The 16,241-nt window shown below is 32.6% G+C and overlaps 1 protein-coding gene across 1 annotated transcript; it reads left to right on the plus strand.

Annotated features, from left to right (window-relative positions):
• The first annotated feature begins 9,135 nt into the window (after positions 1 to 9,135).
• Positions 9,136 to 16,032, plus strand: LOC126727627 (U-box domain-containing protein 52-like). Its single transcript, XM_050433437.1, has 11 exons — positions 9,136 to 9,676; positions 10,455 to 10,579; positions 10,727 to 10,845; positions 12,042 to 12,253; positions 12,337 to 12,382; positions 12,484 to 12,781; positions 13,320 to 13,421; positions 13,495 to 13,923; positions 14,351 to 15,106; positions 15,728 to 15,794; positions 15,863 to 16,032. Exons 1-10 carry the CDS (start codon positions 9,499 to 9,501, stop codon positions 15,788 to 15,790), a joined length of 2,328 nt encoding a protein of 775 aa, XP_050289394.1. The 5' UTR covers positions 9,136 to 9,498; the 3' UTR covers positions 15,791 to 15,794; positions 15,863 to 16,032.
• Positions 16,033 to 16,241: the final 209 nt, after the last annotated feature.

The following is a 16,241-nucleotide window of genomic DNA, read 5'->3' on the forward strand; positions in this document are numbered from 1 at the left end:
TTGTGTATCTTGGATGACCATTGAAACAAAGTCTTCTAAATTTTGTATCATTTGTAGTTTAGATGAGCATCTCTATGCACAACTAAGCAAGTGAGCTTTGTGGGTTGTGTTTGTGATGAGTATGATTAAGTTGTCTCTCAAACTTAACACGCATATCACTCTTTTTAACGGGAAGGACTGAAAAATCCTGAGAGAAAGGCATAAAAAACCATCTCACCACTGTTGCCCGCCAATCATAGTAAGACACCTGTATGCTTCGGCATAGCAAAAATGCAGTGTCAATGACATTTGTGTGCTTAGGCATAGCAAAATTAGAATGTCAAATATCATTGGGTATTTCTTTTCTCTCTTTTATATACCCATGCATGATATGCTTAAAAGAAAAATATGCAAAGAAAAATCAAAAGCAAAAAAAGATAAAAAAAATGTTTTAAATATGATTGCAAGCTTGTATTCTAGGAGATGTGGAAGTTATAGGATGTACCTCAAAGGTGATAGTCCCCATCAAGTAGTTATGATTGTGTGTGAGTTAAAGTGAATTTCTCATATCTCAAATCGTCATAACATATATACACTTATGCAATCTTGTGATATTTTTCACACACAACACGCAATATTCTTTGCTATTTTTGATACATGTGCAGGTACAATGTGATTTGGCCATCACAAAGGTTTACATGTGTTAATGTATGCTCACTAAACTGTCTTGACTTGTTTTTAAAATATAAAATTGGTTAGACTTGTTTAGTGTGTGTGTGTGTTTTTGAAGATCCATGTGCTTAAAATTTTAATTGAGAAATGATTTTGAAAGCTTAATATGTTGATTGGATCTGTGGTTGAGTTGCTTGTTTAATTGCATTCATATTTGTGTTTTTCACATCTCGAAAAACTGGTTTTAAAAGCTAGCTCGACAGCTCCTTGACACCTCCTCGATACCTAGTTATCTATCGAGCTTCTTTAGCTTTTTCTTTTCGCAATCTTGACAGCTTCTTGACACCTGGTGGATCGATTGAGAAAGCTCCTGTCTCCTCGATAGCTTCTCGACACCTGGTGGATCGATCGAGATCTTTTTAGCCTTTTGTTGATTTGTCCCTAGACAGCTGCATCTGTCGACTTCTATTATGCTCGACACCTGTCTTGCCACCTCTTGATCAATTGAGATTCCCTTGCATGCATTTCATTTTTCTTTGTTTTGCATTTTTTTCCTTTATGTCCATAGCATCTTGTTTTTCTTTTTCTTCCAGGTCTATGGTTTCTTGTTCTCCTCGTTCCCTCTATGTCAGTTTTCTGTTTGTCTCCATCATGTCTTTTGGCTTTTTATGCCCTTTGACAATCGTGTCAAAAAGGGGGAGAAATTTGATAATTGAATATCATTCCTTAGGGGGAGTAATAGATTTAGGGGGGAGAACTTCATGTTAAAGGGAAGAAAGTTTTTGTTGTAACTAACTTAGGGAGAGTTAGTTTGATACACATTGATATTGATATATTTTTTGTGTTGTGTATCTTTTGGTTTTGTAACCATTTACATACATCATGTGTTGTTTCTATATTAGATGATGATGTATGTGTTTCACTCTTTATCTCACATGTGTTGTTTTTTTCTCTTTATACACATGTTTCTTATTTATTTAACTTGTCATTATTTTCCACATGGTACCTTGATGTGTTTTGTTTAGTGCCTTTTAGGAAAGACAAGTTAAAGCCAAGTCAAGATTCCGAACCTTCTTCTTGCAGCAACTTCCAAGGATCAGATCTTTTAGACTAGGCTTATTTATTCTATAATCTTGAGTAGAATGTAATCTAGGATATTCAATGTACTCTTGTGGTTTTGTCATGGATTGCCAAAGGAGGAGATTGTTGGGGACATTTTTTTATGTAATTGGCATATCCTTTGACAAAACGCACTTTACTTGTATTTGGATAAATCTAAGTAGGTTCAAGATGATCATTACAAGTGGTTAAATTGAAGATATGAAGGCTACTCAAGAACTGTTCAAGAAAAATGCAATCTGCAGGTCTCGATACCTGTTCGATCTGTCGAGATTCATTAAAGCTCGACAGATGCCTCGATCGATCGAGCTTACGGGTTTTCAGATTATAGCCAGCAATGTTTTTATTCTAAAAGGCTATTTGTTTATGGGTTTGTATAATTCTTATTGGACTAGAAAAACCCAAGGTTCGTGTAAACCTATTTGGAATAGGAGAACCCATTAAGCTCCTATTTAAAGGAGGTGCGAAAAAGAAAAACCTAACCCTAGAGAGCTTCAAAAGGTTTTCTTTTTGAAACCCAAAACCTTCTCCTACAGAAGAAAGAGTTCTTGTTGCATTTCTTGTACGCCTTTGGGTTCTGTAACCAAGCAAAGTCTCTTGCACCAACATTGAAGATCTTATTGGTGTTTTTATGTGAAGCTGCTGCAAATCAACTACAACAATCAAAGGGTTGCTGTGGAGTTAGTCATGTACTGTGATTCGTGCAAAAGAGTAAGCCGCGTACTGGAATCCGCGCATCAAATTGGTTAGTCACGTACTTGGGAGTCGTGCATCAAAAAGGGGAATTGTCACTACAGAACAAGTCCAGTTGGGTATTGGGTTAAGGGTTCAACTGTAGGTTGGTAAGGTACTTGGATTCCTTTACTTGTAACCGCTTGTTGTGATAATAATGGAATTTCGGGAGTGGTGACCTGAAAATCATCCGGTGGGGTTTTTGCCGTTAGGTTTTTCCCATTCGTAAACAAATCACCGTGTTATTTATTTTCCACTGCATTATTAGTTTATTGGTGATTTGTTTGTGCTACCACGCGTTTGTATGATAAATTGATTAATTAACTTGGCTAATTAATTAATTAATTTCTATCACAAGGAGTCATTCAGTTTGTGGCCTATCAGTTTGATTAGTAGGTTTTGGGATTTCATATGGCTGGGTTGAATGAGTTTCTGGATTTCATATGGTTGGGTTGATGATGATGGTTGCTTGATGATGGTGGCTAATTGTGGTGGCTATGTGGGTTGTGTTGGGTTTGTGAAAGAGATGACAATGTTAAAGAAATGAATATTTTATTGAATAAATGTGTAGAATAGATTAACTGATGTGGGTGTTTTGTAAAAGTGGGTGTGTAAAATAGAAAAAGTAGGTTTTTTTCTTACAAAATAGATGGAAATTTTGTACTAACTGATGCTATTGCTCTTAGTTTGAGTTTGAAGATATAGGACATAATTCGACCAGATTATTTGAAGGTGCTAAAATAGTTTTTCCTTACAATTTTCATGATATTGGTTATGCCAAGTTTCTCATTACATTTATATTATGTATATAATTTTGAAAATCATTATTGGATTCTACATATACAATATAAATTGACAATTATTGCTTGTGAAATTCTACTAATTATGACACAAGATAAAATAATAAATTGGTCAAATAGTATTTCCTAAATTGAGTTGGGATAGGTGCATGGAATCGTTTAGCTTAATTACAATTTGTTACGTTCAATATTTTCGTATACAAAATTCTAAATAGAAACACTATAAAAAATATTCTCATTAGTTTAGAGAAAAAATAATAGCAAAAATTTAAACAATTTAATTTGTATGGAAAGCTAACAAAAACAAAATCCAATTTTGATTATAATTGAATTTTCTCTAAACTTTAGTTTTAAAAAGCGCGCGCGCACACACGCACATATATTACCTAATTAGTAATAGACTGTACATAGTCATGGTATATTACATAAATAACTTATAAATTTGAATTGTTTTTAGTTATACAAAAAAAATACTCATAAATATAAAATCATTCAAACTCTTTCTTCTTCTAATTTTATGTATAGAGTTAGCTAGATATATAATTATGTTTTTTATGGTTCATTTATATTGAATTCCTTATTTTCTACACTAAATTAACTCATTCAGAACAAAAATTAAAAAAACTTAGATTAAGATTAGATGGGATACATGTTTCAAAATTAAACTCTAATTGAAATCTTTTAGATTAGACAAGTGGCGTAAAATTAGACTCTAATTGAATTTCAATTTAAAATCTAATTAGATTTTCTCTCAGTTTTGCCTATTAATATATATATATATATATATATATATATTACTCTTTTGTTGAGTCACATTAGCAGCCCATCATCCACCTTTTCCAATTCCCTCTCTCCTATTTTTAACTCTTTTTCTTCTTATTAATTTCCTAACTTAATTATTGTTACACTTTCTCTAACTTTTGCCCTCCCTTTTACCTTTTCTTCTCCTCGCTATTATCTATCTTAATATCACTTAATTTTCCTCCGTCCCTTTATCTTCCTTTATTTTTGGTGTTTCTTATTCTTATCATCTTACTAATTCTCTCTCCCATTTTATGCATAGTTTTCGCACACAATTTATTTATTTATTTATTTATTTTATTTCTCTCTCTCAATTTTTATTTTTTATTTTTATTGCATCTTCACTTTAGGTTGATCAATTTTTGTATTATTTGGAACTTTACTTTGGGTTGATATAATTAAGTTTTGTATTTTTAAGTTGTTAACTTTTTTTCTTCTCTTTGATTTCATAGTTGTTATCCTATTACATTATAAACATAGTATATAGGAATATAATGTTATTTTATTACATACCATGACTTGAATAATTTAGTGTTTATTACTATATATATTCTTTAATTTTTAATCTTTTTATTTTCATCTTATTTTCTATAAATTTCTTATTGTTCTCTCTCACATTCTCTCATGACAAAGTGATGTGGGATGTGAAAGCGTCAATAAGCAGAACCTCTAGAAAATAAGAAACAAAACACGTTTGCTTCTGAAAATAATCTCGAATCCACGAGGGTTCCTTGAATACACAAGGAGAAAAGATCTAGAATCCACCAGAACATAGAAAGACAAAATTTTGAATTTTATTGATTGAATAATTCTTCAAAAAACGTGTACAGACTTAGGGGCCTATTAAAGGGCTCCGTAAAACTTGACAAACAAGAAAATATATTCTAAAATAACTCCTAATTGATATCTAATCATAACAGGAACCAAATTTGACCTAAAAAGCATTAAAAGCACCTAAAAACAAGGAAATAATAACTCTAAACCTAAAATAACGAAAATTACGAATTAAATACTGAAATTAATAAATCAAAATAATTAAATTGTAGATTCTGTCCTACATCAGACCCGTCCACTTGAAACAAACTTATCCTCGAGTTCATTTTTGAAATATGAAATATTCCATGCCAAGAGAATAAATACTTTGAATACTTCATCTTCCATATCTTCTTGCTAAACTTGAAAGTCATCAATTGAGCAACTTAAACTTCTTGTCCCTTGATCTTCATGCAATTTACAATATTCACTGAATAAGAGTCAATAATCAAATCAAATCTTTCCACCCCAATAAAGTCAATAAACTTTGTTTCGATGTCTCCCACCAAAATAATAGGAACTTGAACATTGCAATCATCTAACTTGACTTCATTGAGATCGTTGACAACTTCCTCTATAATTTATTCTTTAATGGTTTCTACTATCTTGACCTCAAGATTTTTCTCTATAATAGGGTCTTCAGTAATCTCCTCCACAACCTTGATTTTAGGTTCTTCTTCTATAGCAAGGCCTTCACTAATTTTCTCAAAAATCTCCATATTTTCTTCTTTGACTTCTACATATTCTTCAAGAAAAGTATTTTCTTCAACATGCAATTCTTCTCTTAGTGGTGGAATATGGCTCTTTGAAATAATTCAAGTGTGAACTTCTTGGCCAATAATAATCTTGTATTGTATACGACAAGATTTCTTGACAATCCAAAGGATAAAATTTGATAGCAAGCATCTCTTTCATCCTTGGCCATGAACAAATTGTACTCGTTCCCACCAACGTAAGGCATACTCACTGAGTTTATACAAAGCAAGTCCAACTTTTCTCTCATAATAAATATTTTCAAAGTCAAATAAATCCTCTAAATCAGGTAACCAACCAAGAAAATATTCTTTATAAAAATAACCATTAAAACTTGTAATTCTTTTATAAGGTTTATATGAAATTTGCTTACCAATAGGTTGCTTGTGAGTTATGTCTCTGTGACAGTTATCCCTATTGTTTCCATGCTCCAATGACGGCATTTCAACAAAGATATTTGTGAGTTCTAGCTATATGTCATGTAATACTTGCTAAGTTTTCTATCATTGGAATTGCTACTGTCTCATATGTCAGCCATCAGACTAGGATAAGTCAAGGCTCTAATACCAAATGATGTAGGATGCAGAAGCGTCAAGAAGCAGAACACGTCTACCAAGGGCGTAGCTAGAAATTTTTGGTTGGGGGGGGGGCCGAGGTAATATTATCATATTGATTTGCAATTCAAGAAAAATACAAAGTATGACATATATACATATATACATGTCTTCATGCATCAGTTTTAGAAAAAAAAAAAAAAAATCTAACCAAAATTAGACTACATTTACAAGAAATAATATTTATAGAAATTAAATATAACAAAGTCACTATAAGCAACTATAAAATAAATAGCAGTTAAACTCAACCAAATTAGACTACTATGGTCAAAAATAAATTCAAAATCAATTTTATTCATCTCAACTAAATTTAAAATCAATTTCATTCCTACTAATAAGTCTAATAATGTATCCTCTCTCTACTCTCTAATGATAATTCCCACACCAATACACCAGTACAACATGGGACTTTGAATAGCTATAGGACATAGCCTCACTCAAGAAAAAAAATGTGGGATATGGTTGACATGTCTTAGAGAATGAAAGGAAAAGTCAAAAAGATGAAAAGTAGGAATTTGAGGTGAGGCATTTTTATGGCTACGTATTGGAGGAGGGGCCAAGTTTTTCTCATGGGGGGCCAGCTTTTAAATGAGAAAGTGTGAGACCTATTTCTTCCTACTATTATAGAGGTTTTAAAAAATTTTGGGGGGACCCAAGGCATAATGTGCCTCCGCCCCTGACGTCTACCTCTAGGAAACAAGAAACAAAACATGTTTGTTTCTAAAAATAACCTTGAATCCATGAGAGTTCCTTGAATCCACAAAAGTCCTTGAATCTACAAGGAGAAAGGATCTGGAATCCACCAGAAAATAGAAAGACAAAAGTCTAAATTTTATTGATTGAATAATAATTGTTAAAAACGTGTACATACTTAGGGGCCTATTAAAGGGCTTCGTAAAACTTGACAGGCAAGAAAATATATTCTAAAATAACTTCTAATTGATACCTAACCATAACAGGATCCAAATTTGACATAAAAAGCATTAAAAACACCTAAAAATAAGGAAATAATCACCCTAAACCTAAAATAACGAAAATTACAAATTAAATACCAAAATTAATAAATTACAATAATTAAATTGTAGATTCTGTCCTACATCACAAAGTGGTTACTCTTGAATTTTTATTATTTCTTGCAACTCTACTTTAGGTTGATGAATCATTGTCATTTTTAAAACTCTATTTTGTGTTCATATGTTTTGGTGTTGTATTTTCTATTTCCCCATCATAAGTAGTATTTGGTGTACTTGCTTAAGAATGGAAAAAAACAAGTTTGGGTTGAAAGTACTATTATCTACAATAAAATTTAGAGAATAAATCACATACATTTTATATAAGTTTGTTATAAGTTTTGATTATCATGATAATCTCCTTTTAAGAGAATGAAGATTTTGAATAATTTATTTGAAACTTAAAAATTTTATTTGTACAAAAAAAAGAAAAAAGAAAAACATAGCATACTATAACATAATTTCGAAGAAAATGGACCACCTTATAAGGAATAATATCAATCAAACACAATAATAGAATGATATATTGGTAGAGATAGAAAGATGAAAATAATTTTAGAAATTGTTTAACTTTTAGGGAGAACAAATTTTTTCCAACAAATTTTAGAAAATAAATTATAAATTATATTAAAATTACAAAATAATTATAAATTCCCACGTCTATGACTAGTTAATATTTAAAAGCTAAAGACACAGAATCATTGTTTCATAATATATTGCAATAATCTACTAATAAAGACAAAAACACAAAATATCATTGTTTCTTACTATATTACTATAATATAAATGTATTTTTGTACAATGATACATAGAATGATGTGGGTGTATTTTGGGGTTATTTGGGCAAATTTAGAGCCTTATGCTATTTTACAATAACTTATGCAAATGCTCTTACAATGAAATCAATGTAAAATTGTAGGGTAGTGCCAAGATTTTTGGAAGAGGGACCCAAATATAAAATTGTAGAGAAAATACCTATAATTATTATTATTTTTTTTTAAGGTCAGGTGGGGCTCGAGCCCTTTTGGATCCCCACCTAGCTCCATGCCTCATTTCAGTCCCCTTCGATTCATTTGATCTAATTTGAATCTACTCTTGAACAAAAATTGGGTGTCATGTTATAAATGAATTTTTACCTTGTAACAATATATCTCTTTTGTATTCATTCATAACATTTTTGGATTTCTAATCTTTTGGATAGTGAAAAAATGTTATTTTATTATAGTGCATATGTATTATCAAATTATTAATGCAAAATTCCTGCACAAGTTAGCGATAATAGTAAGAACTTAAAAATATTACGTGCCATTTTAAGTTTGACAAAACAAAATGCTACACATAATGAAATAGTTCAAACTTGACAGCCTCTAAATAGCACACTCAATGTTACTGGCCGACCATGTAGAATATTGATTGAATGAAAAAATTTTGACCCATTTTCAATGTTTCGCTTTAAATTCCACTGACTGCATAATCTCATATGTCTCATACATATACATATACATATATATATATTTATATATATATTTCTTTTTTTTAGAGTTAAACTTTACTTAATTTATAAGGATAGAAGATCCCATAAAAAATTATAAAAAAAGGAAAAAAAAAAAAAAAACATATGAAAAGTTGTGATTGGTGGAGTATTAACTGAATCACTAAAATAGGAGATAGGTTTTTCATACATATATATATATATATATAGAATATTGACTTATCATGGTCTCAAAATCACACGCCTCATCAGGAAAGTCAAATATTAGGCTTTTGACTACCTACCAATATTAGTAAGTCTTCACGAGAGAGAGGGAAAGAGTTATGGGGGCCTTTAATTTTTCTAAATTAATTGTCTGTCTTCTTCAAACTCTTTGTGAGGCTCTCATTTGATGAGTAAAAATAGGGAAATTAACAAACTGAATGATTTATCAGAAAATGGATTAATTAAGAAAAGATCTGGTCAATATCAAGGCATCAGAATTTGTTGTTTTCAGGGAGAGACAGAGAGACAGAGATTTTTCAGCCTCTCAGGTGGCTTTGTAACTAAACAGATAAAGGGTTGTCAAGTTTCATGAGCAATATTTTTTTTTTTTTTTTTGACATTTTAAGATTCTGGGTATTCTTGAATAGTTTGTGAAAGGTAGTTAAGATTGTCCAGAGTAGAGTTTTTTAACAGGTAAAGAGCCCTTTTTTTTGTGTTGAAGAAAGAAAATGTGGCTTCCAAAATTGCATGGAGCAAAGAAGACAGAAGGAAATGGGATGGTTGCACTTGCCATAGACAAGGACAAAGGGAGCCAACAAGCTCTCAGATGGGCTGCAGACCATCTTCTCTCCAAGGGCCAAACTGTCATTCTAATCCATGTTGTTCATATAGCATCCTCATCTCCATGTCTCTCTCTCTCTCTCTCTCTCTCTCTCTCTCTCATATACACATTAACATGTTAAGTTTATCAGCAAAACTTAAATGCAGTTTCTTAAGTGTTATATTTTAGATTTTCCAATTAAATTCAACCATGTGATTGCATTGACCAATGAATCACATGGTTGAATTTAATTGTCTTGGGAAGATTAAAGTGTTTGTGTTGTATTCGGTCAATATAGCCATATGGTTGAATTTGAATTTAATTGAAGAATTTAAGTATAAAGCAAAAGGAATTGTATCATGCTTTAACTGGTAAAATCGGTTTGGAATAACCGGTTATAGATGAATACAGAAACCGAGGATGAATAGTTGCCATAGAATGGCATTTCATAGGGGTTTGGGATTCCTCAATTATTTTGTAATAATTCAGATCACAATGATACTAACAAAGAAAATAACAACTACAGTGCAATGATAATTATAGACAAATATTTGTAAAAAAAAAAAATTGCCAGTTGATATCTATTTAAAATATTTTGGATGCAAAAGGAAATTCTGCTTACACCATGATACTTATCTTTGTAACATTTAAATCCTTTTGTTCTTATCTGGATAAAACCTTGTTGCTCTACAACATTTATATTTGTAACAGTAATAGCAGAAACTAAGATAATAGGTTCAAAAGGTTTAATACATCTGAAAAAAGCTTTTGGTGTTACACTAGCAAGATTGCATGCCTGTTCTTACCATGCAGCTAATTTCTCTTCAATACAAGATTACAAGCTATAATGACTTGTGTGTACAGATGGGGGATACCGTGCTGTCATTTGTGATAGCAACGAAGCAGTTGCCTCGCCACACAGAAAACAACTTGAGAAGCAAACTAGGGATCTATTCCTTACCTTCCACTGCTACTGTACTCGTAAAGATGTAGGTTTTGGCATTGCTCATTATTTTCTCTTTATGCCATGAGAAAATGCCATTCTGTTTTATTTCTATTCATGATACCAGTTTCTTTTTTTTTTTTTTTCTAACCCTTTTCATTTTATTATTGACATGCACAAAATTTTGTATCAGATAAACTGCCTCGATGTCTTACTCGAAGACACAGATATAGGAAAGGCATTAACAGAATATGTTTCCTATGCTGCAATAGAGAACCTGGTTCTTGGTGCGTCACATCATGGATTTATGAGGTAATCTCCTTCTAATATTTTAACATAATCAAGCTCCCAGAAGGGAAAAAAGAAAAGAAAAAGAAACTGACAATAAGAGGTCAATAGATAATATCTTCAAATATAAGAGGGGTTTGTAAAACCTCCTTGGATTATTATGCCACTGTGATATGCACAAAATTCCTTGTTTCTCCAAGGTGTTGCACTTCCATAATTGAGTAAACAAGGAAATAGGAAATAAAAATCATAATAATTAACCAATTGATGTTATGTCTCATGAATAAGTGAAGTTATAATTAGATTATTGATCTCTAGGAGCAGAACAATTGGAAGTCAGAAAACTACTAAAAAAGAAGACATCATTGATAGTTCAACTGTTCAAACTGAAGCACTAGTAATATACCCTTTTTATTTTTTTTAAGTAGTAGATAGATAACAAAGTCATCAAAAAAACCTACCTGATTGTAACTCCTAACTGACAAAACTAATCTTAAGTCCCAAGATCAGAGATAGAGTTATGATTAGCAATGATTTCCAAAATCTGATTGTGGGAATGCAGGGTTCCTAAATTGCAAGAGAAAAGTGGTCAAGCTGCTAGAGAAATAAAAAAACAACGTACCTTATGTTCATTCTTAATTCAAACTATTACAATGTAAATAGAATTGCATTATTGTTTGATTGAAAGAAAAAAGATATAATCCTTCTTATTCAATTATTAAGTAGATTAGCTTAATAAAAAATTAACTAATATCTACTCAGTTTGAAATTGTCAAATGATTAAGTTAATTGCAGCTATATGATCCAAACAAATTAATCAGAAGCACCATTTTTTCTTTTGCAAAAAAATCTTTTCTGGATTCGTAGGAAGTTCACTATCAAACAACGACAAAAGGGCAAATACATATTCAGAAAGAATATCCACTCTACTCAAACTTAAAAAAGTTATAGTAACCCATCTTCAATTGAACAATGTAGTTTTATTTGTTATGTATGAGTCACATACAGTGAAAATACTTTCACCATGCTTTCTTTGTAGTTTAAACTGAAGTAGCAGACTCATCACTCTAATCAGCTAACCTAATCAATTGTGAGACCTACATTTTAATTAGAACGAATATATGAAGCTGAATATCAGAAAATAAATCCGTAATTGGATGAGGCTATAGATGCATTGACTATTGTTAGTATACTTAGTTTCAATTCTTTTTCTTATGCAGATTCAAGTCATCAAGCGTTCCAAGCACTGTATCAAAAGGAGCACCAGATTTCTGCTCTATATATGTGATCTCAAAAGGGAAGGCCTCTTCAGTTCGAAATGCTACTCGTCCAGCCCCCTATACTTCCCCACTACTTGAACATATTCAGAATATAAACAGCAAACATATTCATCCTCCTGCCTCACCCTCCAAACGTTCCCTGAACTTAAGAGGTTTGCTCCTCTCAATTATATAGATTTCTCAACTTGTCTTCATTTAAGTATTGATACAAACATCTATCATTTATGTGTAGCAGACAGGACGTCATTTAAGCCTCATAGCTCAAGCGATGAGTCAGTCAGGTTAGTCACAATAAATCTCCCCAATTGAGAATGATATCATGCAGTAAACTTGTTAAAACCTTAGTGTTATGGATAACTGACTTCATCATGACCGAACGCAGGCCACCGCACACAAAAGGAGGAAGAGGTTTGAATGCAAAGGCCTATTCGGACTTATCAGAATCAGATACTGAAATATCATTTGTAAGCTCTGATAGGCCAAGCATTGAACGGCTGTCCCCTACAGTCTATGATTTTACTGATTCAGGCCGAACATCTCGGCTTTCAACCAGCTCAGATCAAAGTTTTCAATCAATCCATTTAGATGCCAAGTTCAGTGACCTCAGTTTTCTGCATGATATCTCATCATTTTCACAGGAGAGTGGTAGAACGTCATGTTCCTGGTCATCCCAAAATTTGGTAAAGACATTCTCTTCTTAAAAACAGCATTTCTTTGTAGAAACCATCTGACAAGTCATACCTAAATGGTTCCTTTAGTCGTACCTTTCTAGGAAATTTCCTAGTAGTCTGACTTCACATGAGTCTTAAACCTCCATATGCCAACCCAAACTGATTTCACTGTAATTTATTCTTTAGACAGCTTGAACAAAATTATCCCTTAAACCTTTCTGTTTTCTCAAGTATTTTTTTCCCAGGATAAGCACATTTTTTTTGCTTGATGCCTATCCAAGATATCCATTAGATTGAGCACAAAGACATGATACAATGGCTACTTGTGAGATAGCAGAAGACGAACCATTTTCAGTGCATTCATTTCTTCTAAATTAAAACATTCAATTTTATTTCATATGATGCATTGCAATATCATTTGAAGTTCAACAAGGTTAAAAGAATTCAATAGCCTGCACCATTTTTAAATATCAAAATTTCTCATTAAGATGGTACCATACATCCGTCATCCAGATAATTTCCACTTATGGGTATTTAAAATGTGCAGGATGATGTGGAATCGGAGATGAGGAGGCTGAAGCTGGAGCTGAAGCAAACAATGGACATGTACAGTACAGCATGCAGAGAAGCACTTACTGCAAAGCAAAAGGTATTTAAAAGACAAATCTAATTTGTGTCTTCTCAAAATTAAAAGATAGTTTCTAAAGTTACAGTTACCATAGGCATCGGAGCTGCATCATTGGAAACTTACAGAGGAGCACAAGTTTGAAGAGGCAAAACAGTCCGAGGAAGTTGCACTGGCAATAGCAGAGAAAGAGAGAGCTAGGTCCAAGGTAGCCATGGAAACCGCTGAAGCAGCAAAGAGGATTGCAGAGTTGGAATCACAAAAAAGAGCAAATGCAGAAATGAAAGCCCTCAAAGAAGCAGCGCAAGCTAGGGAGGTTTTGGAAAATCTAGCCCGAAGTGATCTCAAATACAGGAGATACACTATTGAGGAGATTGAGAAGGCAACAAATTTCTTTGCTGAATCTCAGAAGATTGGGGAAGGAGGTTATGGCCCTGTCTATAGGTGTTACCTTGATCATACACCAGTCGCAGTCAAGGTTTTACGTCCAGATGCTGCTCACGGTAGATCACAATTTCAGCAAGAGGTGCGTAACCAAGAATGTAGACTGCTTAACATACGTGAATAAATCATATTTCATGCACTTGGTTGTATTAGACAACTAGGCACGAAAAAAACCAAGAAATAATAAGATAGCATACATTTAAAAATGAAAAAGCAAGTGGATCCCAACATGGTTTTCCAATTTCAAGTAGTCACCCTATGAGGAATACATAAGTTTTTGTTGAATTGTACTCCTTTCAATTTCAAGGAGCCTTGCACATAGGCTTGACAGGATGGTTACAAACAAAAAGTTATTATGCCAAATCCTATAAGAGTCCACTCAAGAGCTTGTAAAACAAATATTTTGTTAAACATTTCATTTTCTTAAGCACTTCCTCCCGAACATGACATGCACATTACCAATAAAGAATGAGTTGGTTCTTACATTTTCCTTGAAAACTCTAATGCAGATAGACATACTTAGCTGTATAAGACATCCCAATATGGTACTACTTCTAGGAGCCTGTCCCGAGTTTGGCATCCTAGTCTATGAATACATGGCTAATGGAAGTTTAGATGACTGTATCTTCCAGAAAGGACACACTCCACCTCTCTCTTGGCAAATCAGGTTCCGAATTGCTGCAGAAATTGCCACTGGCCTACTCTTCCTCCATGAGACCAAGCCAGAGCCACTGGTGCACCGTGACCTCAAGCCAGGAAACATTTTGCTAGACCACAACTATGTGAGTAAGATTAGTGATGTTGGATTGGCCAGGCTCGTACCTGCTGTAGCTGAAAATGCAACACAGTACCACATGACCTCAACAGCTGGAACTTTCTGCTATATTGATCCAGAATATCAACAAACAGGAATGCTTGGTGTGAAGTCTGATATCTATTCCCTAGGAATCATGCTTCTGCAGTTGATAACAGCCAAGCCACCAATGGGGCTGACTCACATTGTTGAACAGTCTATTGAGAACGGCACATTCACTGAGTTGCTGGACCCAGCTGTGCATGATTGGCCAGTCGAAGAAACCTTGTGCTTTGCAAAGCTTGCACTCAAATGTGCAGAACTCAGACGGAAAGACCGGCCAGATCTTTGCAATGAAATTTTTCCAGAGCTCAGTAGATTGAGAGATATAGCTGAAGAAAAAATGAATCATGTGCACCCTTACGCCAGTTTTCATCCCTCGCCCAATCACAGCAACGCTTCAACACAACAGGTGAGTTCAAAACATGTAAATTATCAGCAACATTTATTTGCTCGCTAAATATACATGATACCATTCACTATACTTGGCATTTGAATTACTGTTAAATCTTCTCCCAAATCAGTAACTAATTAACCGCATAAAAGGCAGAACTGATTTTTTTTTTCTTATTGGGCTCATGGCAAAAATAAATTTACTAGCTACAAAATTGAATGGCCAAAGATTAGCTACAAAATTGGTTGTAGTCTTAGGCTACAATCTTACTCAATATTCTGTTATTGGAGGTGAATTTTGACAAATCCACTATTGGATTTCATCTTCTTTTTATATTTTTCATGCTTGCAAATTTTCTAAAAAATTAAAGATTAATAGTTATGTCATCAATAAATTGTTTAAATTACAAGTTTTTGTAGTTTAAAATTATACATAAAATGTAAGCTTATATATCATATAGTAAATGATATTCAATCGACACAAAATTTGACATGTGTATTAAGAGTATAAAAAACATACAATTTAACGGTTAGATTTTCAAAATATGTAGTAATATTTATTTTATTGAGTAAGGTTGTAGTTTTAAGCTACAACCAATTTTGTAGCTAAATATTTTTCTTATCGCAATAGTTTTTGCAGGATGTTATAAGCAATCCACTCCTTGAAAACTTATCAAGTACATCATCACTAGCAGAAAAATAATCAGGTATAGATTGATAAACACTTAAAGCAAAAAGTCCAACGATCAAAATCTAAAGATTGTTTTACTTGCAGGTATCTGAGTAATGCTGGCAGGTCAATTCAATTCAAGTTCCCTTGAGGCAGCATTGGAACAGAAAAATCCTTTTTAATTAGTTGAATTTAGTAATGATAAATTGAAATGTAATTCGAGGTTCCTTTCTTGGAATTTGATTCCCATCTTGATGAGGTTTTAGAAAGTGAAATTGGCATGCTAGTATGTAATTTATTTTTATTTTTATGTAAATATTATTGAAAATATAACTTTTTTTTTTTTTTTTTTGAGAAACATTGACAATAGAACTATAGAAGTGTAATAGAGTGGATTTTATTTTAATCCTAGTTGTGGATCCGTCCATTGAGCGTGATTATTTTTTTAAAAAAAACTAATTTAATGAAGCGTAATGCATTTCAT

Source organism: Quercus robur, chromosome 5, assembly GCF_932294415.1.
Source record: "Quercus robur chromosome 5, dhQueRobu3.1, whole genome shotgun sequence".
NCBI classification, from domain to species: Eukaryota; Viridiplantae; Streptophyta; class Magnoliopsida; order Fagales; family Fagaceae; genus Quercus; species Quercus robur.

What these genes read in the sequence shown, in the direction of transcription:
- LOC126727627 (XM_050433437.1), top strand. Translation starts at nt 9,499, where the DNA reads ATGTGGCTTCCAAAATTGCATGGAGCAAAGAAGACAGAAGGAAATGGG. An exon ending in TCACATCATGGATTTATGAG is followed by an intron (nt 10,846 to 12,041) that starts GTAATCTCCTTC and finishes TTTCTTATGCAG; the next exon opens with ATTCAAGTCATCAAGCGTTC. An exon ending in CACTTACTGCAAAGCAAAAG is followed by an intron (nt 13,422 to 13,494) that starts GTATTTAAAAGA and finishes CAGTTACCATAG; the next exon opens with GCATCGGAGCTGCATCATTG.